The sequence below is a fragment of the Hyla sarda genome, chromosome 7, assembly GCF_029499605.1.
Source record: "Hyla sarda isolate aHylSar1 chromosome 7, aHylSar1.hap1, whole genome shotgun sequence".
Lineage (NCBI taxonomy): Eukaryota > Metazoa > Chordata > Amphibia > Anura > Hylidae > Hyla > Hyla sarda.
This window is the reverse complement of record NC_079195.1, coordinates 97755857-97781530: the sequence shown is the minus strand read 5'-3', so window position 1 is coordinate 97781530 and position 25674 is coordinate 97755857. Positions and strand designations below refer to the sequence as shown.

Here is a 25674-nt window from a genome sequence, read left to right as displayed (position 1 = left end):
CTAGATATCTGGGTATATGTAGCTATATACTGGGCACTAGATATCTGGGTATATGTAGCTATATACTGGGCACTAGATATCTGGGTATATACGACTATATACTGGGCACTAGATATCTGGGTATATGTAGCTATATACCGGGCACTAGATATCTGGGTATATGTAGCTATATACCGGGCACTAGATATCTGGGTATATGTAGCTATATACCGGGCACTAGATATCTGGGTATATGTAGCTATATACCGGGCACTAGATATCTGGGTATATGTAGCTATATACCGGGCACTAGATATCTGGGTATATGTAGCTATATACCGGGCACTAGGATTTTTTTTTTTTTATGTAAAATTTATGATCCCGTGACTATAGACGTATGAAAACCTTTCCTAACAGTTTATTCTGTTGAGTTTGTGTCCGGCGATCACTGGTGCTGATATAAGGCAGGATCAGCTGGATGTTACATTCTGATGCCATCCCTGTGGAATGTGGGCATATGATGGGTGTACCGGTGTTGTGGTGCCAGGCAGCCCTCCCTCCGCACAGCTGACACCACAACACAAGCCGGGGAGGGATTGGAGAAACAACAGTCAGTAGACTGCTTACAATCATCGCCGAGTTAAATGCCTGGCGCGCTCAGCCAATCAGGAGAGCGGAGATGTAGACACACCCACTGACACCACAGGGAGGCTGGTCTCCTATCGGCCAATCAGGAGGCGGGAAGCATGGCTATTGTGGCTGCACGGTGAATCCCGGCTGCGGGGAGCACAGTACAACATGCGACATTTCGCAATTTACGTTCAGCCAAGAAAAATGTGACCTTGTTCCCAGTGAATCCAGACGAGACTGCGCTGGGATGCGGTGCTGTGTGTCTTGTAGTGACAGGACTGCCCGTGCCTCATAATGAAGCTCATTGACGGAAAAAAGCATTGTAAGTACCGGATAGTAAGATCGCAACGATCTCCAAACTGTGGACCTCCAGATGTAGTGAGATCGCAACGATCTCCAAACTGTGGACCTCCAGATGTAATGAGAGCGCAACGATCTCCAAACTGTGCACCTCCAGATGTAGTGAGATCCCAACGATCTCCAAACTGTGGACCTCCAGATGTAGTGAGATCGCAACGATCTCCAAACTGTGCACCTCCAGATGTAGTGAGATCGCAACGATCTCCAAACTGTGCACCTCCAGATGTAGTGAGATCGCAACGATCTCCAAACTGTGGACCTCCAGATGTAGTGAGATCGCAACGATCTCCAAACTGTGCACCTCCAGATGTAGTGAGATTGCAACGATCTCCAAACTGTGCACCTCCAGATGTAGTGAGATCGCAACGATCTCCAAATTGTGGACCTCCAGATGTAGTGAGATCGCAACGATCTCCAAACTGTGGACCTCCAGATGGTGCAAAACTACAGCCGCAGGCTGTCCGGGCATGCTGGGAGTTGTAATTTTGCACCATCTGGAGGTCCAAAGTTTTGAGACCACTGATATAGTACATTGGAGTGTTGCATGTATAAAGTGTGTGCATGTGTAAATTGACAGTGATGTGAAGAGTGATTTTTGATCCTATGATAACTCATACTGGTAGGAACTGGAAGAGTTGTCATGGGGATGAGCATTTTTTTTTTTTTTTACTATAGTCTGTAACTTGGTTATTGGGGGCACACATTGGCCTTTGGCACATCACATTTAGGAGAAATGTATGTCTTTTTTAGGATTGAGTTGCATCACAACTTTAAAGGGGGGGGGGGGGGGGGGGGGGGAAACAGTGTTCGCCAGCCTTCTTTGGCTGTTTGGGCATGCTGGGAGTTATAGTCTTGCAGCCGTCGGACAGGGAACCCATGTGCCTCTAGCTGTTACAAAACTACAACTCCCAGCATGTTTGGGGAAACTGGTTGGGGGACCACTGCACTACTTTGGGCTGCAATCCAGGTAAGGCTGGGTTCACACTACGTTTTGTCCCATACGGGAGCGCATACGGCAGGAGGGAGCTAAAAGCTCGCGCTCCCGTATGTGACCGTATGCGCTCCCGTATGTCATTCACTTCAATGAGCCGACCGGAGTGAAACGTTCGGTCCGGTCGGCTCATTTTTGCGCCGTATGCGCTTTTACAACCGGACCTAAAACCGTGGTTGACCACAGTTTTAGGTCCGGTTGTAAAAGCGCATACGGCGCAAAAATGAGCCGACCGGACCGAACGTTTCACTCCGGTCGGCTCATTGAAATGAATGACATACGGGAGCGCATACGGTCACATACGGGAGCGCAAGCTTTTAAGCCCCCCCTGCCGTATGCGCTCCCATATGGGACAAAACGTAGTGTGAACCCAGCCTAAGGCTTCATTCACACCACGATGTGACCTTCCGATGCACCGATACGATTTTGGAAGCTCAAATCGCCTGAAGTCGTGTCTGTGCAGATATAGGTCCAGACAGATATGGAGCCATTAACTATTATGGTACTGCGGACCCGATCGTAGTCTGCTAGTAACTACGATCTGATCATTTTCTCAGCATGTCAGATTTTTGACACGGACTGAAAATCGTGGCGGAGTCAAATTGGATCCCCTGAAAAAATGATCAGATCGTAGTCACATGCAGAGTACAATCAGGTCCACAGCCCCATAATAGTTAATGGCTCCGTATCTGTTTGTACCTATATCTGCGCAGATACGATTTCAGGCAATTTGAGCCTCCGAAATTGTATTGGTGCTTCGGAAGGTCAAATCGTGATGTGAACCCAGCCTAAGCAGAAAAGCAGAACTTTGTGAAGATAAAACAGGAAGTTGCATGGTCTCTGCAGCCATAAGGGTATCTTCACATGGCGGAATGTCCACTCGAAAAAAAAAAAAAAAAGTCCTGACTGGACGTTCCGCAGGCACCAGCAAACATGCCGGCACTAGGACCACTCAGCAGTGCGCCGTCTCCATAGACGGCAATTTATTTCCAAGCTAATTCTGCTGGACATGGCGATTTCCTTCTGCAGAGGCCGGAATTTGAATTTCCGCCCCTGCTGCGGAAATTACGCCGCATGCACGGTGCAGCAAAATCTCATTGAAAACAATGTGACTGCAACAAAATTTCCTACTCAAGTGCCCAGATCCCTGCTACAGGCCCCCTACATGATCCTGATCAGAACGCAGTAGCAAACATTTAAGGGGTCCTTCCGGTGGAAAACATTTTATTTTTAAATCAACTGGTGCCAGAAAGATAAACAGATTTGTAAATGACTTCTATTAAAAAAATCTTAATCCTTCCAGTATTTATCAGCTGCTGTATAATACAGAGAACATTCTTTTCTTTTTAAATTTATTTTCTGTCCGACCACAGTGCTCTCTGCTGACACCTTTGTCCATGTCAGGAACTGTCCAGAGCACGAGCAAATCCCCATAGAAAACATATCCTGCTCTGGACAGTTCCTGACATGGACAGGGGTGTCAGCAGAGAGCACCGTGGACAGACAGAAAAGAAATTCAACAAGAAATGAACTTCCTCTGTAGTATACAGCAGCTGATAAGTACTGGAAGGGTTAACAATTTAAAAAAAAAGTAATTTACAAATATTTTTTACGGCACCAGTTAATTTAATTTTTAATTTTTTTTTTAAATCAAGTTTTCCACCGTAGTTCCCCTTTAAGCTCATGTTCCAGACACTAGGGATCTGCTCTGATAGATTCGGATTAGGAGGAGCCCAGTAGTTATGAGCTTATAACTAGTAGTGTCATGCAGGTACACCAGCACGTGAGCCCGTCTACAGGTGAACCATGTTTTTCTGGTTTGTTGGGATAATAACATAATGAATGTGACCGAGTTGCCATGTCCCAGTGAGCATCTAAAGGATCAAAATACCTCCACTATCTTCTAAGGTTGCAGTGTAACCAAAGGTTAAACATTTGTAGATGTATGGTGAAGACATTAGGTATGGAGCCTAGGTGTCCAAACTGTGGACCTCCAGATGTTGCAAAACTACAACTCCCAGCATGCCCGGACAGCCAGCGGCTGTCCGGGCATGCTGGAAGTTGTAGTTTTGCAATCAGGGTGCCTTCAGATTTTGCAAAACTACAACTTCCAGCATGCCCGGGCATGCTGGGAGTTGTAAGTGCAACAGCTGGAGGCACCCCTGGTTGGTAAACACTAGTGAAGGATCTCTTAAAGCAGAAGCTCAATAACATGGTAACCAACATTAAAGGGGTATTCCAGGGAAAAAAATTATAATAATTTTATATTCTCAACTGGCTCCAGAAAGTTAAACAGATTTGTAAATAACTTCTATTCCTTTTGCTTGTGGTTTTCTTCACTACACTTCCCATCTCTCTCCTCACATGTAACTTAAAGGGATATTCTAGGAAAAAACTTACCGGTATATATCTATATATATATCTATATATCTCTATATATCTATATCTATATCTATATCTATATCTATATCTATATATATATATATATATATATATATACATATACATACTGGCTCCAGAGTTAAACAGCTTTGTAAATGACTTCCATAAAAAAATCTTAATCCTTCCAATAATTATCAGCTGATGAAGTGGAGTTGTTCTTTTCTGTCTGGCAACAGTGCTCTCTGCTGACATCTCTGCTTGTCTTGGGAACTGCACAGAGTAGAAGAGGTTTGCTATGGGGATTTGCTTCTAGTCTGGACAGTTCCCCAGGCAGGTTTCATCAGAGAGCACTTAGGATGCGTTCACACTGAGTAATTCAAGAGGAATTTACTCGAGTAATTCCTCTTGAATTCTCCGCTCCAATTAATGCACATCTCCTCTGCCCATTGACTTTAATGTTATTTCTGCTGTCCTGTTCACACTGCGGAAATTCTGTTAGCAGAATTCCGACACTGAATTCCTTTCCACTTGAAGAAAGAACATGTTCATCCAATAGAAGTCAGTGGTAAAAAAAAAAATTCTGCCCGATATCGTTTTCAAGCGGAATTTGAGCGGAATTCAGAAAAGTAGATTAAATAGCCTCCTCCTTCATTCCTCTTCAATTCTGCTTGACTTCCTGACCCCTGAGATTGTAGTTTTGCAACATCTGGAGGACCAAAGTTTGGAGACCACTAGTATAGGGTAAGGTCACCTATGTAGTCTTATCACTCTTTTATTTAGTTAAGAGGAAACAAAAATGTTTTCAAATCAACTGGTGCCAGAAAGTTAAACAGATTTGTAAATTACTTCTATTTAAAAATCTTCATTCTTCCAGTACTTATCAGCTGCTGTGTACTACAGAGGAAGTTGTATAGTTCTTTTCTGTCTGACAACAGTGCTCTCTGCTGCCACCTCTGTCTGTGTCAGGAACTGTCTAGAGTAGAAGCAAATCCCCATAGGAAACATCACCTACTCCGGACAGTTCCTCACGGACAGAGAGCACTGTGGTCAGACTGGAAAGAACTACACAACTTCCTGTGGAGCATACAGCAGCTGATAAGTACTGGAAGGATTAAGATTTTTCGATTATATTAGTCATTTACAAATCTGTATAACTTTCTGGCACCAGTTGATCTAAAAACATTGGGGGAGATTTATCAAAACCTGTGCAGAGGAAAAGTTGACTAGTTTCCCATAGCAACCAATCAGATCGCTTCTTTCATTTTGCAGAGGCCTTGTCAAAAATATAAGAAGTGATCTGATTGGTTGCCATGGGTAACTCAGCAACTTTTCCTCTGCACAGGTTTTGATGAATCTCCCCATTTTCTTTTCCTTTGGAGTACCCTTTTAATAAGGATTTTGTCTGGTTTATGCCGTTCACCCAAACCATATATCACTGTATATTCTGTATTTCCCCTGTGGTGCTGCAGAGGAATCAGACGTTTCCCCCAACAGGTTCCTGTTATCACTGGTGGTCCCAGCAGAGGACTCCCTAAACTTGCACAAATATCTTAGGGAATGGTATGATCAGCTGTTGCCTAATAAAGTCTTAGTTTTATACTCAGTCCCTGAACAAGGTAACATTCCAAGAAAATACACATACTGCTATTCCTACCAATCCAACTGCAGAATGCAGACTGCTGTCTGTTGGGAACAGCTGGTACCATCTTAAAGGTGTTATCTAGGAAAAAATATTTATTTTTATTTTTATAGATCAACTGGCTCCAGAAAGTTAAACAGATTTGTAAATTACTTCTATTAAAAAATCTTAATCCTTTCAGTACTTATGAGCTGCTGAAGTTGAGTTATTCTTTTCTGTCTAAGTGTGCGCTCACACTGAGTAATTCAAGAGGAATAATTTCGGTCAGGAAGTCAAGCAGAATTGAAGAGGAATGAAGGAGGAGGCTATTTAATCTACTTTTCTGAATTCCGCTTGAAAACGATATCGGGCGTAATTTTTTTTTACCACTTACTTCTATTGGATGAACATGTTCTTTCTTCAAGCGGAAAGGAATTCAGTGTCGGAATTCTGCTAACAGAATTTCCGCAGTGTGAACAGGACAGCAGAAATAACATTAAAGTCAATGGGCAGAGGAGATGTGCATTAATTGGAGCGGAGAATTCAAGAGGAATTACTCGAGTAAATTCCTCTTGAATTACTCAGTGTGAACGCACCCTGCTTTCTGATGAAACCTGTCTGGGGAACTGTCCAGACTAGAAGCAAATCCCCATAGCAAACCTCTTCTACTCTGTGCAGTTCCCAAGACAAGCAGAGATGTCAGCAGAGAGCACTGTTGCCAGACAGAAAAGAACAACTCCACTTCATCAGCTGATAATTATTGGAAGGATTAAGATTTTTTTATGGAAGTCATTTACAAATCTGTTTAACTTTCTGGAGCCAGTTGATAATATAATTTTTTTTTTTTTTTACTGGAATACCCCTTTAATGTTGGTTACCATGTTATTGAGCTTCTGCTTTAAGAGATCCTTCACTAGTGTTTGCCAACCAGGGTGCCTCCAGCTGTTGCACTTACAACTCCCAGCATGCCTGGGCATGCTGGAAGTTGTAGTTTTGCAAAATCTGAAGGCACCCTGAATGGGCAACACCGTCCTATACCATAGTAAGATTATGCAATACAGCCTACCTTATATGTATCTTTGGACTTTAATGCATGTTTGTTTGGCACAATACACATTGCATAAATGTACTGAGGAGTCCAATAACTAGACATTTATATTCAGATGTCTGACCTGTCCCCTGATGTTCAGAGCTCATAGCTAACATTTGCTATTGGGCTTAAAGAACTTGCTGTGTAGGCAAAAGGTTACTGGTACATTAGAAAACTGCATAAGCAGCAGCGCGCCCCCCCCCCCCCCCCGACTAGCTCTGTAGTTATGACAGTGCCCCTCGACTAGCTCAATAGTTACGTCAGCACCCCTCAACTAGCTCAGTAGTTACATCAGCTCCCCTCGACTAGCTCAGTAGTTACGGCAGTGCCCCTTGACTGGCTCAGTAGTTACAGCAGTGCCCCTCGACTAGCTCAGTAGTTACGGCAGTGCCCCTTGACTGGCTCAGTAGTTACGGCAGCGCCCCTCGACTAGCTCAGTAGTTATGTCAGCTCCCCTCGACCAGCTCAGTAGTTACGGCAGCACCCCTCAACTAGCTCAATAGTTACATCAGCGCCCCTTGACTAGCTCACTAGTTACGTCAGCGCCCCTCGACTAGCTCACTAGTTACGTCAGCGCCCCTCGACTAGCTCACTAGTTACGTCAGCGCCCCTCGACTAGCTCACTAGTTACGGCAGCGCCCCTCGTCTAGCTCAGTAGTTACGGCAGCGCCCCTCGACTAGCTCAGTAGTTACGTCAGCGCCCCTCGACTAGCTCAGTAGTTACGTCAGCGCCCCTCGACTAGCTCGGTAGTTACGGCAGCGCCCCTCGTCTAGCTCAGTAGTTACGTCAGCGCCCCTCGACTAGCTCAGTAGTTACGTCAGCGCCCCTCGACTAGCTCGGTAGTTACGGCAGCGCCCCTCGTCTAGCTCAGTAGTTACGTCTGCGCCCCTCGACTAGCTCAGTAGTTATGTCAGCTCCCCTCGTCTAGCTCAGTAGTTATGTCAGCGCCCCTCGACTAGCTCAGTAGTTACGGCAGCGCCCCTCGTCTAGCTCGGTAGTTACGTCAGCGCCCCTCGACTAGCTCAGTAGTTACGGCAGCGCCCCTCGTCTAGCTCAGTAGTTATGTCAGCGCCCCTCGACTAGCTCAGTAGTTACGGCAGCGCCCCTCGTCTAGCTCGGTAGTTACGTCAGCGCCCCTCGACTAGCTCGGTAGTTACGGCAGCGCCCCTCGTCTAGCTGAGTTCTCACACCAGTGCCTTCTCTATTAGCCCAGTAGTCACAGCAGCCCCCTTATCGAGTAGGTCAGCAGGCACTGTAGTGCCCCCTTCAGCAAGACATGACAGATTCGCTTCCCACAACAAGGGCCAGGAGTTTATATTAGAAGTTAATATAGGTATTTCAATGTGTGGATAGCTGCTGTGTGTTGTATCTGTCTGGCAGAAGCAATATGTGCCTGGTTGCTGACTACATCCGACTCCACTAAATGCATGACTAACACTGAATAGAATTCAGGTCACCAGGACTGATCTTACTAGTCAACCTGGGGACCGGATTCTTTGTATATGCAGTGTATGTGAGTGTATCTTTATGATGCTTTCCTCAAGGAGAAATATTACCCCTTTGGTTCCATTACCTGTGTGCAAATGGTACCTCTGGCTTGGCATACATTCCCAGTCAGTTTCTGAGACTTCTAGTTTGAGTGAAACACTGATTTTAAAGTGTACCTGTGGCCTTAAAAAAAGTTTTTACATATCCTAGCGACAAGTCAAAAGTTTTGATCGTTCTGGGTGTTTTAGACACCAATTGCTAGAACGAGCAAGGAGAGAAGCGCTGCTGACCGAAACAATCCCATAGACTTCTTTTGTCTATATATCCACCACTTGTGTCGCTACGTTACCCTCTTCTCCGCTCAGTATTGTACAGAAGCAAGGAGTCCCTGTCCAGGGATGAATAGGAGTCCATGCAGCTTCATAAAATTTGAAGTTGCAAACTTGCTGTAAAATTTTGTCTTCTGCACGAGGAAAATACGAAATAAAATGACAGCGGATCCAACACAATTGACATAATGTGTCATCAGCATCACCCGCACTACCTGTCATACAGGCTTGTAGTGCGGGTGATACTGATCAAAAAGATACTTACCATGTCCCGAACCGTCCACTGTTCAGCCGCTATTTTGCTTTTTCTTTATATGTAAATGAGGTCCTGGGCATGGGCGGTGCTGCGGCCGGAGCTCCGGGCACCCCTACGTCATCTTCAGCTCGTCCATATGCATAATCCCCCTCCCTGCTCATGCGGCAGGGTAATTCTACGGCACCTGGAAGCACCGCATGCACCGTAGAGTAAACCAGCAGCGCAAGGAGGGAGGGGGATTATGCATACAAATGAGCCGGGCGGAGCGCCCCCCCCCAGCCGAAGATGAAGTAGGGGTGCCCTGATCTCCGGCTGTAGCTCCGCCTATGCCCCAAGGACTTCATTTACATATGAAGAAAAAGCTAAATAACGGCCGAACGGCTGGATGCTTCGGGACATGGTAAGTATCGTTTCGATCAGTATCACCCGCACTACAAGCCTGTATGACAGGTTAGAGCAGGTGATACTGGTGACAGATTTCCTTTAAAATGTGCATCTCACATCAGTTTTTTGCAGAGATTTTTAGTTTTACAAAATCTCAGCCACTTTGTTGCTGCTGTTAATGCTACAGATTTTTTGCAGGGAATTTCCATGCAGATGGTCCGCAGCATTAATGCCATACGTGACTGTAACCATAAGATAGAAATCCAACGGAGTGTGGCAGGCGGTGCTGGTTATGCAGGTGCAATATGTGAATACACACCTTTGTCTCGGGTTACGTGACAGACACGTGAGGAAGACTTGTTGCAGTTTGCTCAAGGAGAACTAAGTGACCCGGGTCACCTCATGAGTTCTGTTTCTGCTAATAATTATAGCTTTCTGGCGCTGTGTGATAATAAACACATGTAGCAGTTCCTTATTGTTGGAGTTGTATAGCACCAACAGGTTCTCCAGTGCTGTACACTGACTGTATGCAGACATGCCATCCCGGGACTCTTTATATAAAACTTTTTATATAACATAGATAATATGAATGTGTATATTTGTTTAAAACAAAATGTGTATATTTTTCTCCCTACAGCTATTGTCTATGTGTCTGAGGAGTCCAAATACAGGAAGTGTGGGTGGACAAGCAGGGCTCTGTACACTGAGGACAAGCAGGGGCTCTGTGCACTGAGGACAAGCAGGGGCTCTGTGCACTGAGGACAAGCAGGGGCTCTGTGCACTGAGGACAAGCAGGGGCTCTGTGCACTGAGGACAAGCAGGGGCTCTGTGCACTGAGGACAAGCAGGGGCTCTGTGCAGTGAGGACAAGCAGGGGCTCTGTGCAGTGAGGACAAGCAGGGGCTCTGTGCACTGAGGACAAGCAGGGGCTCTGTGCACTGAGGACAAGCAGGGGCTCTGTGCACTGAGGACAAGCAGGGGCTCTGTGCAGTGAGGACAAGCAGGGGCTCTGTGCACTGAGGACAAGCAGGGGCTCTGTGCACTGAGGACAAGCAGGGGCTCTGTGCACTGAGGACAAGCAGGGGCTCTGTGCACTGAGGACAAGCAGGGCTCTGTGACGTGCCACTGGCTCACACATGAGGATGATTGACAAGCCAGGAGTCTGCACACAGAGCCCTGCTTGTCCTGCCCTCACTTCCTGTATTTGGACTGCTCATAGAGACACATATAGTAGATATACATATAATAATTTAATATAATACATATAATAGTATTAGCTACATTCTATCAATAGCTTTTGTTAATGACAGGTACACATTAACAGTTCTGAAACAAGGCAGGTCAGATTATAATCTGTCCAATAAAAAAGATAAGCTTCACCAGAAGGACACAACTACCCCTTATCTCCCTCGTCTACAGAAATAGCATCTGACGTGTCTATCAGGTTTTAAAAAATTCTGTCCTAGACCATAGTAGGAGGCAAAGATCCTGAAGATGATCCATTTCTCTTCTATCAATAGCTATATATAGCAGACATGATGGTGGTGCTAGTTTCATAAGGGATTTACTGGTTATATACTTGCTGTTACAGAAATAACTATTTACAAGCTTTTTATAGCGTCAAACTGATGAATGCGAACATTTCCTGATCTAATAAAAGGATTTAATTAGTTCTCTATGTACTTGATAAAAGAAGTCCCTTCCCTGTGTAAACTTCTACATAGGCGGATATTTACCAACTCTGAAGTGTAATACTTAGGTTGTCCTGTAGGCGGTCATGGGCATGTGCTATATACATTTTATTATTATGCCCTCAGTAACTGCCCATTGCCTTTTTATAGCGACTTTGTGGTCACTACATATTAGGCAAATTCAGGAGATGAGCCTGGTACCTATGTGGTACGTATATTACAGCTGACACTCGTCTGGTCCATTTTCCAAATGGATACTTTTATTTTGCTGGACTTAAAGGGGTACTCCGCTGCTCAGCGTCTGGAACAAACTGTTCTGAACGCTGGAGCCGTGAGCTTGTGACATCATAGCCACGCCCCCTCATGAAGTCACACCCGCCCCCTTAATGCAAGTCTATGGGAGGGGGCATGACGTCACGCTCTGCCGCCTCAATTCAAGCCTATGGGAGAGGTGCGCCGGTGGAAAACATTTTTTATTTTTTAAATCAACTGGTGGCATTAAGTTATACAGATTTTTAAATTTCTTCTATTTAAAAATCGTAATCCTCCCAGTATTTATCAGCTGCTGTATGCTATAGAGGAAGTTCTTTTTGAGTTTCCTTTCTGTCTGACCACAATGCTCTCTGCTGACACCTCTGTCTATGTCAGGAATTGTCCAGAGCAGGAGAGGTTTGCTATGGGCATTTGCTCCTGTTCTGGACAGTTCCTGTCATGGACAGAGGTGTCAGCAGAGAGCACTGTGGTCGGACAGAAAAGAAATTCAAAAAGAAAAGAACTTCCTTTGGAGCATACAGCGCCTGATAAGTACAGGAAGGATTAAGATTTTTAATTAGAAGTACAGTGGTCCCTCAAGTTACAATTGTAATCAGTTCCAGGATGATCATTGTATGTTGAGACCATAACTCTATGGAAACCTGGTAATTGGTTCTGAAGCCACCAAAATGTCATCCAAAAATAGGAAAAAGTGAGGATTAAAAAATAAATAAATAGATAACTAATACAGATAAAGCAAATCCTTCCATATAAAAGTAAGAAAGATCTGCTGGGAGCTGTAATCACTGTCTATGTAGAGGACAGGAGCTTCTTCAGGGTCCTGTACAGTACACACAATGTCCTAAAAAAGTTAAATGGAGCCGCTCTCACCTGGAGCAGCTATTCCTGGCACAGGTAAATAGTGGTACAGAACATGTAGTATTTCCCTGTACTGTAGGGGGCGCTTACCAGAGGCGTTTTACCAGTGAAATGCCCATTCCGATTGGTCAGATCTTCCAGCCACTGACATGTTTCACAGATCTGGACTGTCTGTACATTGTATGTTGAGTCTGGTTTCAAGCTACAATGGCCCAGAAAAGACCATTGTATGTTGAAACTATTGTATGTTGAGGCCATTGTAAGTTAAGAGATATTTGTAATTCACAAATCTGTTTAACTTTCTGGTACCAGTTGATAAAAAAAAAAAAAAGTTTTCCACCAGTGTACCCCTTTAAGCACTTCTTCCCTATCCACAGCATATGGTATAATTGTCTGACCGCAAGGGGCCTGACCACTGGGATTTCCGCAATTTCAAGAACGGGGACCCAAGTCTCTCCTCAGAATGTAGTAGGGAATAGCCTCCCCATTCATGCTCTATGGAGCAAAGTACAGAACTTGGCTTTCTCTAGCGGCTCCATTGACAATGAACAGAGCAGTGGGGTGCATGTGAGCCTCTATTCCCTGTTCTCGAGATCGCAGTGGGTCCCAGTGATCAGGCCCCCTGCGATCTCACACTAATCCTGGGTCTTGTGCATAGGGGTAAAGTGTTGGAATATCCCTTTAAAGGGGTACTCCGCTGTTCAGCTTTTGGAACAAACTGTTCCGAATGCTGGAGCCAGTGCCGGGAGCTTGTGACATCATAGCCCCGCCCCCTCATGATGTTACGCCCCGCCCCCTCAGTGCAAGTCTATGGGAGGGGGCGTCACGCCCCCTCCCATAGACTTGCATTGAGGGGGTGGGGCGTGGCATCATGAGGGGAGGGGCTATGACGTCTCGAGCTCACGCCGTTGGCTTCAGCGTTCGGAACAGTTTGTTCCAAACGCTGAGCAGTGGAGTACCCCTTTAACACCTAAAAAATATATCAGATTTCCTCCTGTAAAAAATTATATGAAATAGAAAATAAATATATATCGGGATTTTATAATGGGATGCAAAAAAAAAATGTCATGTGAACCTCATCTAGTCCCATTGTTTTTCTGCAGTTCTTATAAGATGCAGAGTATAGTGGAGCCCTAGCCGTGGCGTGACATTGGGGAAGGGTTCATACGAGTTTGCAGTCACACCTGAATATCTGGGTTCTTAGTAGCGAGCAGAAATAGAATTGCTGACTCAGCCGTGAGCCAGGTACTGTTCAGTGTAGTGTACCATCAGTAAGTGGAAGTGCCGGGGCTGTGTGTGCTCTCTCAGAACATTGGCATCAGGGAGCGCTGACAGTCCAGCGGGTGCGATCAGTCATCTGGATGTCACAGGTTAACAGTGATGACATCCCAAGCATGCACATGGTTTTTCCAGCCTGGAATCAGGTCACAGTGTATTTTACATAACCCATGATCAGCTCGGCGGAGGTCATTTTTATTAGCCGTTTGACCCCATAAAATATTGTTATTCCGAAATAATGAAGACATTACCCACATAACAGGGGTACTGCGGTGGAAAACTTTTTTTTGTTTGTTTGTTTATCAACTGGTGCCAGACAGTTGAACAGATTTGTAAATTACTTCTATAAAAAAAAATCTTAATCCTTCCAGTACTTATTAGCTGCTGAATACTACAGAGGAAAATCTTTTCTTTTTGGAACACAGAGCTCTCTGCTGACATCATGACCACAGTGCTCTCTGCTGACATCTCTGTCCATTTTAAGAACTGTCCAGAGTAGGAGAACCTCTCCATAGAAAACATATGCTGCTCTGGTCAGTTCTTAAAATGGACAGAGATGTCGGCAGAGAGCACTGTGGTCATGATGTCAGCAGACAGCTCTGTGTTTCAAAAAGAAATGAATTTCCTCTGTAGTATTCAGCAGCTAATAAGTACTGGAAGGATTAAGATTTTTTAATAGAAGTAATTTACAAATCTGTTTAACTTTCTGGCACTAGAGCATAAAAAAAGAATAATAATTTCCACCGGAGTACCCTTTTAAGGTTATTACACACTGTGGTCATCAGATACGCCGTGTGTTGCCAGTAAAATATTGGTCTATGAAACAGAAAATCTCTACAGCTATAGGTGTCATTGACTCCTCTCAGCATGGCTGGCTTCTTGTTAATATATCAGTGAGCATGATTCACTCACAGCAAGCAGAGGTCTTGGAAATGGTCTTAAATAGGATATCCTTTGAAAATGATGGCATATAGTTTTCCTGTTCTGATTTCCAACCTTTCTCAGGCTGGGTTCACACCATGTTTCTGCAATAAAGTTCCCGTATACCTTTTCAATTTGAAAACCGTACAGAACCGTATTGAAAACCGTATGCATTGACTCTCCATTGAAAACCGTATGCCAAAAAGATGCATCCGGTTGTGTCCGAGTTGCATCCTGTACGGTTTTGTCAGTTTTTTTTTCCCAGACCCAAAACTGTAGCCTGCCACGGTCTTTGGTCCAGGTGAAAAATTGTATTGAAACGTATCGTTTTTTTTATTTTATTTTTTTTTAAACATGGGAGTCAACAGGAACCGTACAAAACCGTATGTGCGTACGGTTCCATACGTTTTTTTTAACTTTTACACAGTTTTTTTTATCAATCAAACAAGTGAAACTTTATTCAAAATGGAGTGAAAAGTTAAAAACGGATACGTTTTTTCTTAAAAGCGGATGCAACCGGACGTCATTTTTTAAACCGTATACGGATTAAAATGTGTACACACGTTTTGATACAGTTTCGTCAGGTTTTGAGGAATCCGTTTAAAAAATAAATAAATAAATAAAAAACCTAATACAGGAACTGTATTGCAAAAACATGGTGTGAACCCAGCCTCAGCTTGTATGTCCAGATATTATGTGATCACCAATTCACTTAAGGGGTTAATCCAAGGCAGGGCTGTTGCTGACATTTCAATGACTGAAAATCCATTACAGTAAATTGGGTTGTGTCTGCAGCAAGGTGTGTGATTGTAACGTACCTCGGTCATATCTGTAGATCAGTGTTTCCCACCAGTGTGTCTCCAGCTGTTGCAAAACTACAACTCCCAGCATGTCCGGACAGCCAAAGGATAATCCAAGGCAGAGTTAATGCAGAAACTTGAGTGACTTAAAATCCATTACGTATATATGAATGGGGTTGTGTCTGCAGCATGATGTGTGATTGTTGCATACACCATTCATATCCGTATGGCAGTTCTTTCCAAACAGTGTGTCTCCAGCTGTTGCAAAACTACAACTCCCTGCATGCCCGGACAGCCGTTGGCTGTCCGGGCATGCAGGGAGTTGTGGTTTTGCAACAGCTGGAGACACACGGTTTGGAAAGTACTGCTGTAGGGCATGTTTCCTATGCAGAAAATGTTCTATCTGAAACATGTGTGTATGTGTGTATATACGTTAAGGGTATGTTCACACTACGTAATTCCTGCGGAATTCCGCGAACGGAATTGCGTGCTGTGAACATAAACATCAGTGTGAATGGGTTTCCGCGAGACCCGTTCACACTGCGGAATTTCATCGGCAGACAATTCCGCCGCTGAAATTGTTCCGTGCAAAGAAAGAACATGTACATTCTTTATGCGGAAGTCCTCGAACACTGCAAAGCCGTCAATGGTGACGGCGCAGTGCCGCGCGGTCCTACCGCTGAAGTATTGGGGCGGTGGCCACCAGAATGGAATCTCCGCTCGCGGAATTCTGCGGGCGGAAATTCCGTTCATAATCCGTTGTGTGAACATACCCTTAAGGGTGTGGTGGAGCTTTGCTGCAAATTTTGCCTTAGATTTTTTGCAGATTTCCATAGTAGAAAAAAAAAAAAACTGTTTACCTTCAGTGGTATTTTTAACTGTAATACACATGTAAAAACATAAATACACATATACTGTCTTATCGGTACACGAGAAAAGTGTGATAAGCCAAATAGAAGCCTTAAATACCTTGGGGGAGATTTATCAAAACCTGTGCAGAGGAAAAGTTGCCCAGTTGCCCATAGCAACCAATCAGATTGCTTCTTTCATTTTCCAGAGGCCTTGTTAAAAATGAAAGAAGCAATCTGATTGGTTGCTATGGGTAACTGGGCAACTTTTCCTCTGCACAAGTTTGGATAAATCTCCTCCATTAAGGGTGCGTTCACACGCTCTTTGTTCTTGCGGGTTTTCCGTAGCGTATTTGAAAGGGGCGGGCTCTTCTCGGTTGTCCATAGCAGATTGTCCGCGGAGGAATTTACGCTGCGGAAAATCCGACGCAAACCCCATTGAAGTCAGTAGGGACTGCGGCGGATTTTCCGCAGCGTAAATTTTGCCACGGACAATCTGCTATGGACAGCCGAGAAGAGCCCGCCCCTTTCAAATACACTGCAGAAAATCCGCAAGAACAAAGAGCGTGTGAACGCACCCTAAGGCTGCTTTCACATCTCCTTTCTGCAATACGGTTCCCGTATCAGGTTTTTTGTAAAAAAAAAAAACAAACAAAAAAAAAGTATGTCACAAAACTGGACCGAACCGTATATACCTCTCTACGGTTTTAAACCGCATACGGTTTGAAACGGGTTTGTCCGGTTGTATACGGTTGAAAATAAAAATAAAATGGATACAGTTATGTTTGTCCTTAATTAAAGTTCTTCTTGTCCTATTTGTGGGAAGAACTTTCGGCGTGCACTGCGCATGTGCAAACTGTGGAACCGTACGCACGTACGGTTCAGTACAGTTCCCATAGAACACCGTTTAAAAAAAAAAAAAAATGTATACGGGTTGTATCCGTTTTTTCACCCGGACATAAAACCGTAGTAGACTATGGTTTTGTGTAAAGGGAAAAAAAATGGATAAAACCGTAAATGATGCAAAACATACACAACCGGATGCTACGTTTGGCATGTGGTTTTCAATGACATACGGTTTGTAATACGGTTCCATAAGTTTTTCACACTGAAACCGGAGACGGGAACCGTATTGCAAAAACGAGATGTGAATGCAGCCTCAAACTGATGTATTCATATTTATGGACATTTATCAACGGGTTTAGCCAGGTTTTCTTTACTATAATTGTCGCAACTGCGACTACGCGATTTTTCGTGTGACATTTTGACCGGAAAGCGAGAAAAGCAAGTTTTCCAAAAATTAACTACGTAGTAATAATTTTAGAATGGACTACGGGTAGTCAGGTATTTTATTAAAGGGGTAGTCCAGTGGTGAAAAACTTATCCCCTATCCTAAGGATAGGGGATAAGTTTGAGATCGCGGGGGGTCCGACCGCTGGGGCCCCCTGCGATCTCTCTGTACGGGGCCCCGGCTCTCCGCCGAGATAGCGGGTGTCGACCCCCGCACGAAGCGGCGGCCGACACGCCCCCTCAATACATCTCTATGGCAGAGCCGGAGATTGCCGAAGGCAGCGCTTCGGCTCTGCCATAGAGTTGTATTGAGGGGGCGTGTCGGCCGCCGCCTCGTGCGGAGGTCGACACGCCCCCTTCCCGCCGGCTGTCGGGGCTCCATACAGGAGATCTCGGGGGGCCCCAACGGTCGGACCCCCTGCGATCTGCAACTTATCCCCTATCCTTAGGCTAGGGTATAAGTTGCTCACCACTGAATCACCACTGGACTACTCCTTTAACTGCAACAGTCGGAACTGCGCAAAAAAAAGTCGCAACAGGGTTAAAAATTGGCTAAATTTACTCCAGCTCAAGCATGGAGCAGAAAAAGCTACTACCAAAGTAAAAAAGGAAAAATTGCTTACGTGAAAGAAAATTATCAACCGGCTGAAACCAGTTGATAAATAAGTCACACATAAGCAAAAAAAAAGTAAGGAAAAAATTACAAACAAAAAAATACACAAGCAAAGATTGATAAATGTCCCTCATTGTGAGGGAGCTCTAGGAAAGGTTTACTTTTATTCTGTTCTTGTTTTGTGCCTCTAGTAGTAGTGTTATACACTTAAGACCTTTGCCCCAGATAGCTGTCAGCCGGAGCCAGATCACATTTCACCCTTAGTTGCCACCTGTGTGCTGGGCCACGTGATTGATGAACAACATTCAGCGGTTCCTTCAGGCTTTGCTTTATTTACAGGCTCTTAAAATGTCACCTTAGGCTCAAAAAACAATGGCCCTGATTCACTAAGAGTGGAGTGTAGTTCTCTTTGTGGGTTTTAATTCCCTTCAATTTTTTTCCACTATTTACTAAGGTTTCCCTACATTTAGCACTTTTCCCTACATTTTGCTTTTTTTACACACCCGCCTCCGAAAATCACTGCCACTAGAAAGCCCTGTGTGTATATTGATTGGGGATAACGCTGCGTATTTCCCACTGCAGCAGCAGACTTGCTCAGTGTGAAATACGCCGTGTTAGCGGTACGTGGGACCGTACCCTAAAGGGTCTATTCACACGGCAGAATTTCCACACATCTGCACCGATTCTGCTTCCGCATTAATTTGGGTGGTTTTTTGCTTGTGTGGAATCCACATGTGGAAATTCAGAAGTGAGAATGGGAGTGGGGAATCACATAGAAGTCTATTGGGCTTTAATTGAGGAGGAATCTGTGCAGAATTCTGCATATGGAAATTCTGCCGTGTGAATATAACCTAAAGGAGCAAAGACGTCATACAATGCTGCACTATGATTTAAATAAAACAATGTGCCCCTATCCACTGGAAAAAAAAGAACACATTACAAACCAAAACATTTTCTGTGGAGGGCATTTTTGCACTTATCAGTCATGATATACAAATAAATATATAATTTAAAAATATTGGCCCTGATTAAGAGGGGAGTGCAGTTTTCTTTGTGTTTTTTTTTTTGGGTTTAAGTATTTTCCATTAATTTGGAGCTTTTTGTCTGTTTTGCTTTTGTTTTTTTTTCTCTACAGATGCTCTGAGCGGGTTTTCCAGAGCTAAAATTTTATGTGGGAACATAGTAATATAACATAGTAACATAGTGATGTCACCACTGCTGCGAGACCAAGCAGAGAGCAGCAGCGGCTTGGGGCATGGGTGGAGCTTAGTGACGTCAACATTGCTCCTCCCTGCTGGGTCCTGCTGCTAGAGAACAGCAGCGGTGAAGCTCCGCCCGTGCCCCAAGCCTGGCCGGTGCTGAAGCTTAACGAACAAGATTACCGGAGATACCGGGCCATGGAACGGGACAAGGTAAGTACCGTTGTCTTCAGCGTCACCTGCACAATCTGTCGGTACTGACAGGTTAGTGCAGGTGACACTGGTGACAGATTTCCTTTAAAATGGACCTGGGATGCAGATTTATGTGATTTTCACGTAAATGTGACAAAAATTCCACATGAACGGGACCTTAAAGAGACAGAGCAGTAGGAGAGATGGAACATATAGTAATACTTACAGACATTAAAATCTATTTAAGTTTGGGTAAAACCCTCTGGGCTTTGTAATATGCAGCTCTATAATAGGGTATTAGGAGACTTTACAGAAAGTTCCATTTCCGTATTTTAACAATATGTGAGAATATCCGGTGATCCTGTATGTAACCGCTCGGCTGCTTCTTTATAACTTCATGCCTTGTTCTTTATCCAGTTAGCTGCTACATGTGGTGATTATACAGTCACCGCTATATTTAGAGCCACATCAAAACACTTGGCTATTTTGTCTTAGTTGCCAAGTAAGCAGGGCATTCGGAACCATGGTGGGCTTGTCCGACGTTTCTTTGCCCTGGTTGGCTGTTGTAGCGGCCGTAATAAGGGTCCTATTCTCTCCTCCATTCCAAACACAGGAGGCTTTTCTCATGTTTCCAATTTTGGATAGAGGCCAATAGGGGAATACAATCCTCTGCAGCACATTAATGCCTGTGACTTGGATTACGTTGTATATTTACTACAGACTTGTGCGGTTACTTTCTGTTGCGATCAGTATTTTATATATTGAACCTCAAACTATAAATTGACACTAGGGCTGGGCCGTATACCGGTTCATACCGAATACCGAAATGTATGTGCAGCACGATATGAATTTTAACCCATAACGCAATACCGGTTTGGCCCCTCCCCCTCGGGAATTAATGAATTATCAGCACTGCGCTGTCCCCATCGGGGAACTAATCATATGTGACCCGCGAGCGCTGTTCTGCCCCCCCCCCCCCCCCCCATTAATTATCAGCCCAGCGCTACTACTCACATATGTCACCCGCAAGCGCTGCCCTCCTGGCCCTCCTGTTTGTTGCGGCCGCCGGCGCTGACCCTCTATACCAGTGGTCTTCAACCTCCAGATGTTGCAAAACTACAACTCCCAGCATGCCCGGACAGCCGTTGGCTGTCCGGGCATGCTGGGAGTTGTAGTTTTGCAACATCTGGAGGTCCGCAGATTGCAAACCACTGCTTTATACTGTATCCCTATGCCTGGGCTGCAAAAGGTAAACAAAATAAACTTTAACTCACCTTCCCCGTCGGTCCGGACATGCTTCCTGGGGAATGGAACGTCAGACAGCCGTCAGCCTATCACTGGCCGCAGCGATCTTCCGCCTTGGCCGGTGATAGGTTGAGCCCACTGTCATGTAAGAAGCCGGCTTCTTACATGACAATGGGATCAGCCTATCACCGGCCGAGGTGGAACATTGCTGCGGCCGGTGATAGGCTGACGGCTGCCGACATTCCCGTCCCCAGCGTAAGGCCGACGTCATAACATGCGTTGGTTTATTTTGTTTACCTTTTGCAGCCCGAGCATAGGGATACAGCATAGTGATACCGCACAGTATAGAGAGTGTCAGCGCCGGCGGCCGCAACAAACAGGAGGACGAGGAGAGCAGCACTTGCGGGTGACGTGAGAAGTACCTCGATGGGGACAGTGTGGCGCTGGGCTAATAATTAATTTTGGGGGAGGGGGGGATACCGTTATATACCGTGGAACCGCCGTAAGTTACAAAAATACCGCGATACACATACATACCGCCCAGCCCTAATTTACACTAAACAAAAAAATTACAATTTGCACAGAAATGGATTTCTGTCTTTTTAAAGAGGAATTCTGGTTTCAACAAATAAAGGTTATTTGTTGTGTAAATAAAGTTATACTCATTTCTAATGTCCTTTCTTAGTTTCCCTGAGTTTTCGCGGTCGTGTGTTCTCTTATTCAGTAGGGACCTTTTCTGTCCTAGTTACGGTTTGTAATGTTGCACTACAGGTATCAGCGCTCTGTCTTGTAGCAACCTGTGGACCTGTGTGTCCAATACATGGCCGGACAGAACTGTGCGGGAGATTTATCAGAACCTGTCTGGAGGAAGAGTTGCTGAGTTGCCCATAGCAACCAATCAGATCTCTTCTTTCAGTTTTGAAAAGGCCTCTGCACAGGTTTTTGATAGGTTTCCACACAGGCTTTTTCTGGTGTTTTTTGGAATATTACCACTGCAGTTTTTGAATCAAAGTCAGAAGTGGATGTAAAAGGAATGGGAAATAAAAAGGAAGGACCAATACTTCTCCTTCCTGCTGGATCCACTTCTGACTTTGTCTTAAAATTGCCAGGAAAGACCTGTGAGGAAACCAAGCTGTAGGGTACGTTCACATGGGCGGATTACCTGCAGAATTTCCGCCACCTATTTTGTTACCATTGACTTTAATGGGTCAGCCGAAAATCCATTGAAGTTAACGGGTAACAAAATCAGCTTCACAAAATATGCAGCAGATCCTGTTCGTGTGAACGTACCTTAAGTATGGGGTCACACGTAACTGAACCACAGCGTATTTTACGCTGTGGATCCGCCGGTGACCCGACCCATAGTGTGCCTCCAGCTGTTGCCACCCCTCGCCCTGCCCCTGGCCTGCTCGCAGCTGCAATCCTCCACTCTGAGCAGCCACACAAGGGCATGCAAGTCACCACACACATGCGCAGTGTACTCAGACATGGCGGCTGCTTGGCGCTGTCTGAGTACACTGCAGCGCACTCGGTGATCCGCAGGCCCCTGTGTGGCTGCTCGGAGCGGGGGATTGCCGCTGCGAGGGGGCGGGCGGGGGCTGGCAACAGCTGGAGGCACATTATGGATCAGGTCACCGGCGGATCCGCAGTGTAAAATACGCTGCGGATCAGATACGTGTGACCCTACCCTAAGGGTTTATTCATACAGTATCCAATGCATATTTTATGCACAGAATTTGAAGCTGCAGATTTTATTCCCCAGTTATTAATTTAAACTAAATAACTGAACACAGCTTAAAATCTGCCACTTTAAATTCTACGCATCAATTTTGCTCAGGATGCTGTACGTGCGAATTCACTCTAAGGGCAGTGTCACACGTAGCGTATATGCTGCATATTTTGCTGTGTATTTTCTGCAGCTGATTTTGCTATCCATTGACTCCAATGGGTCGGAGAATACGCAGCAGCAAATGCGCAGCATATGCGGCACCCTTTGGGGGCATTCACATGTACAGCATCCTGCACATATTTGATGCGCAGGATTTTATGCTGCAGGCTTCAATATCAACTGACTGAAAACAGCTTTAAATCCTGCGCATAAAATATGCTGTACATTTGAATCGACCTTTAAGGGTAGTGTCACATGTGCAGTTATTTGCTGTTGGGAATTTCTTATCCATTGATATCAATGGATAGGACAATACGAAGCAGCAAAATATGACGTGTGATCCTACCCTATAAGAAAACCATGCAGACTTCTATTGAATGAGATATTGATAAACAGGAGGAATTAATACAGAAAGTATGTTGGACAATAGGAAACTCGTGTCCGCATTTTCTATGTTTTCTCTGGAATGTCCTGTTTGGCACCCCACGCATACAACGGCAGGATTTGGTGAGTGGTCATCGTTTTACTGATATTTGTATATTGGCAATAATATAACTTTTCAACAAGGAATAACCTATATATGCTAAATTGTACTGAGCCTCTGCAAGGGAAAAAAGCTGCGGTTCTTAGTTTTTTTTTTTATTATGCATGAGTTGGTATCTCTGTGCAGTCTTCTGGTGGTGGGACTGTACAGTTGTAATATCCGCTCTATCCCTTTGTGTCTAATTTCTTTTTTCTTTTTTACTTGTCTAATTCTTTCAGCCTTCCCATGGTTTGGAATGGACATTGGAGGAACACTGGTGAAGCTAGTTTACTTTGAGCCTAAAGATATCACGGCAGAAGAAGAACAAGAAGAAGTGGAAAACCTGTTACTTTGAGCCTAAAGATATCACGGCAGAAGAAGAACAAGAAGAAGTGGAAAACCTGAAAAGCATAAGAAAATACTTGACTTCCAATACAGCGTACGGTAAAACAGGCATCCGAGACGTCCATCTGGAACTGAAAAACTTGACCATGTGCGGCCGTAAGGGCAATTTGCACTTTATCCGCTTTCCCACGTGTGCTATGCACAGGTTCATCCAGATGGGGAGCGAGAAAAACTTCTCCAGCCTGCACACTACACTATGTGCCACCGGAGGTGGGGCCTACAAGTTTGAAGAGGACTTCAGGACGGTATGTAGGGGAAAGGGCAGTGGGTTACAGGTAGTCAGATCATGGTTTCAGTACAAAGTCCATACTTTATAAAACCATTTAGTTTCAAAGAATGCTTTGTTTACATTAAAGGTATACTCCACCCCTAGACATCTTATCCCTTATCCAAAGGATAGGGGATAAGATGTCTGATCGCGGGGGTCCCGCCACTGGGGACCCCCGCAATATAGCACGCAGCACCCACCTTTTACTGCGGAAGCGCTGGAGGGACTGGCTCCCAACCACGGGGAAGGAAGAACGTGACGTCATGACTCCGCCCCGTGTGATGTCCCGCCCCCCTCAATGCAAGTCTATGGGAGGGGGCGTGACGGCTGTCACGCCCCCTCCCATAGACTTGCATTGAGGGGGCGGGGCGTGACGTCACACGGGACCGGAGTCGTGGCGTCACGATCTTCCGTGGTCGGGAGCCAGACCCTCCAGCGCTTCCGCAGTAACAGGTGGGTGCCGCGTGCTATATTGCGGGGGTCCCCAGCAGCAGGACCCCCGCGATCCGACATCTTATCCCCTATCCTTTGGATAGGGGATAAGATGTCTAAGGGTGGAGTACCCCTTTAACAAGACAATTGGTTTTGAGAATAACCTCAGGCCACACTTCTCTTGGCTTGGTTTCCACTTTTTTTCCAGTTTTTTTGCAATATTGCCAAAGCCAGAGGTGGATCCAGTAGGAAGGAGAAGTATAATTATTTTCTTTATTTTTCCCATTCCTTTTTGAATACACATCTGGCTTTGGCTCAAATTAAAGTGCCAGTTTTCCAAAAACACTGCCAAGTAGAAACGCAGCCTTACCCCTGGCAATCGGCATTCATCCCCAGGGGAAGCGGAGTCTGCACCTACAATTTATCTGAACCAGATATCTTACTTAGTACTTCACACTCCAGAAGGAAGGACCAACTTGCTGTTTTCTACATTGAAGAAAGTGGTCTTCATAACATGGTGGCGCTGCAGCGTGGTCACCTTTGATATCTGCCTGACTAGCACAAATTTTGGCTCAAAAAATGTCCCTGTAAGTTGCATGCGCACTAAGGGGGAATTTGTTATTTGTGTAACTCCTTTTTTTTTAACTTGCACTTTCTTTTCTATACCAGTTTCAAGTACCCAACATTGATTGATCAAATTATTTTGCAGTGTTTGATAAATTTCCACAGTTTTTTCAATTCACTTTTTTGTTTTTGTTTTTTGTGTGGTTTGTATACCTATTGCTCAACCTATTGAATGATCGCTAATAGCAGACATCAGCGATCATGCGCATATCTGCCCTTTAGCCGTGAACCCTTTAGATGCCGTAATCACTGCCAATCATGGCATCTTAAAGGGGTACTCTGGTGGAAAAAATTTTGTTCAAATCAGCTGGTGCCAGAAAGTTAAACAGAGTTGTAAATTACTTCTATTTAAAAATCTTAATCCTTCCAGTAGGGCTGGGCGGTATACTGGTTCATACCGAATACCATTTTTTTCCCCCTCACGATATGAATTTTGCCCATACCGCAATACCAGTTGGGCCCCTCCCCCCCCCTCGAATGAGTGAATTATCCGCCGCAGCGCGCTGTCCCCACATCGGGGAAATATAATCATATTTGACCAGCGAGCGCTATTCTGCTTAAAAGACCCCCCCCCCCCCTGAATTATTAGCGCAGATAATCTGTTCCCACATCATGTCACCCGCGTGTGCTCCTCTGCTCATCCTCATACGATTTGCAGGCCGCTAGCGCTAGAAGTCTGTACTACAAATAACGCTGCAAAGATAAACAAAACAAACTTTAACTTACCTTCCGACGTAGTCCCTCCGCTGCGGTCCTGAGGATGGGAACGTCACAGAGCCATTAGCCTATCACTGGCCGCAGCGATGTCCCGCCTTGGCC

At 44.9% G+C, this 25674-nt stretch overlaps 1 protein-coding gene across 1 annotated transcript in view; it reads left to right on the top strand.

Annotated features, from left to right (window-relative positions):
* PANK1 (pantothenate kinase 1) overlaps positions 1 to 25674 on the top strand; it is a 66702-nt gene that overhangs the window by 14252 nt on the left and 26776 nt on the right. Inside the window, exons 2-3 of the mRNA XM_056530124.1 lie at positions 23366 to 23403; positions 23462 to 23776. Of these exons, the coding sequence (XP_056386099.1) occupies positions 23366 to 23403; positions 23462 to 23776 (353 nt within the window). The remainder of the gene's footprint in view (positions 1 to 23365; positions 23404 to 23461; positions 23777 to 25674) is intronic.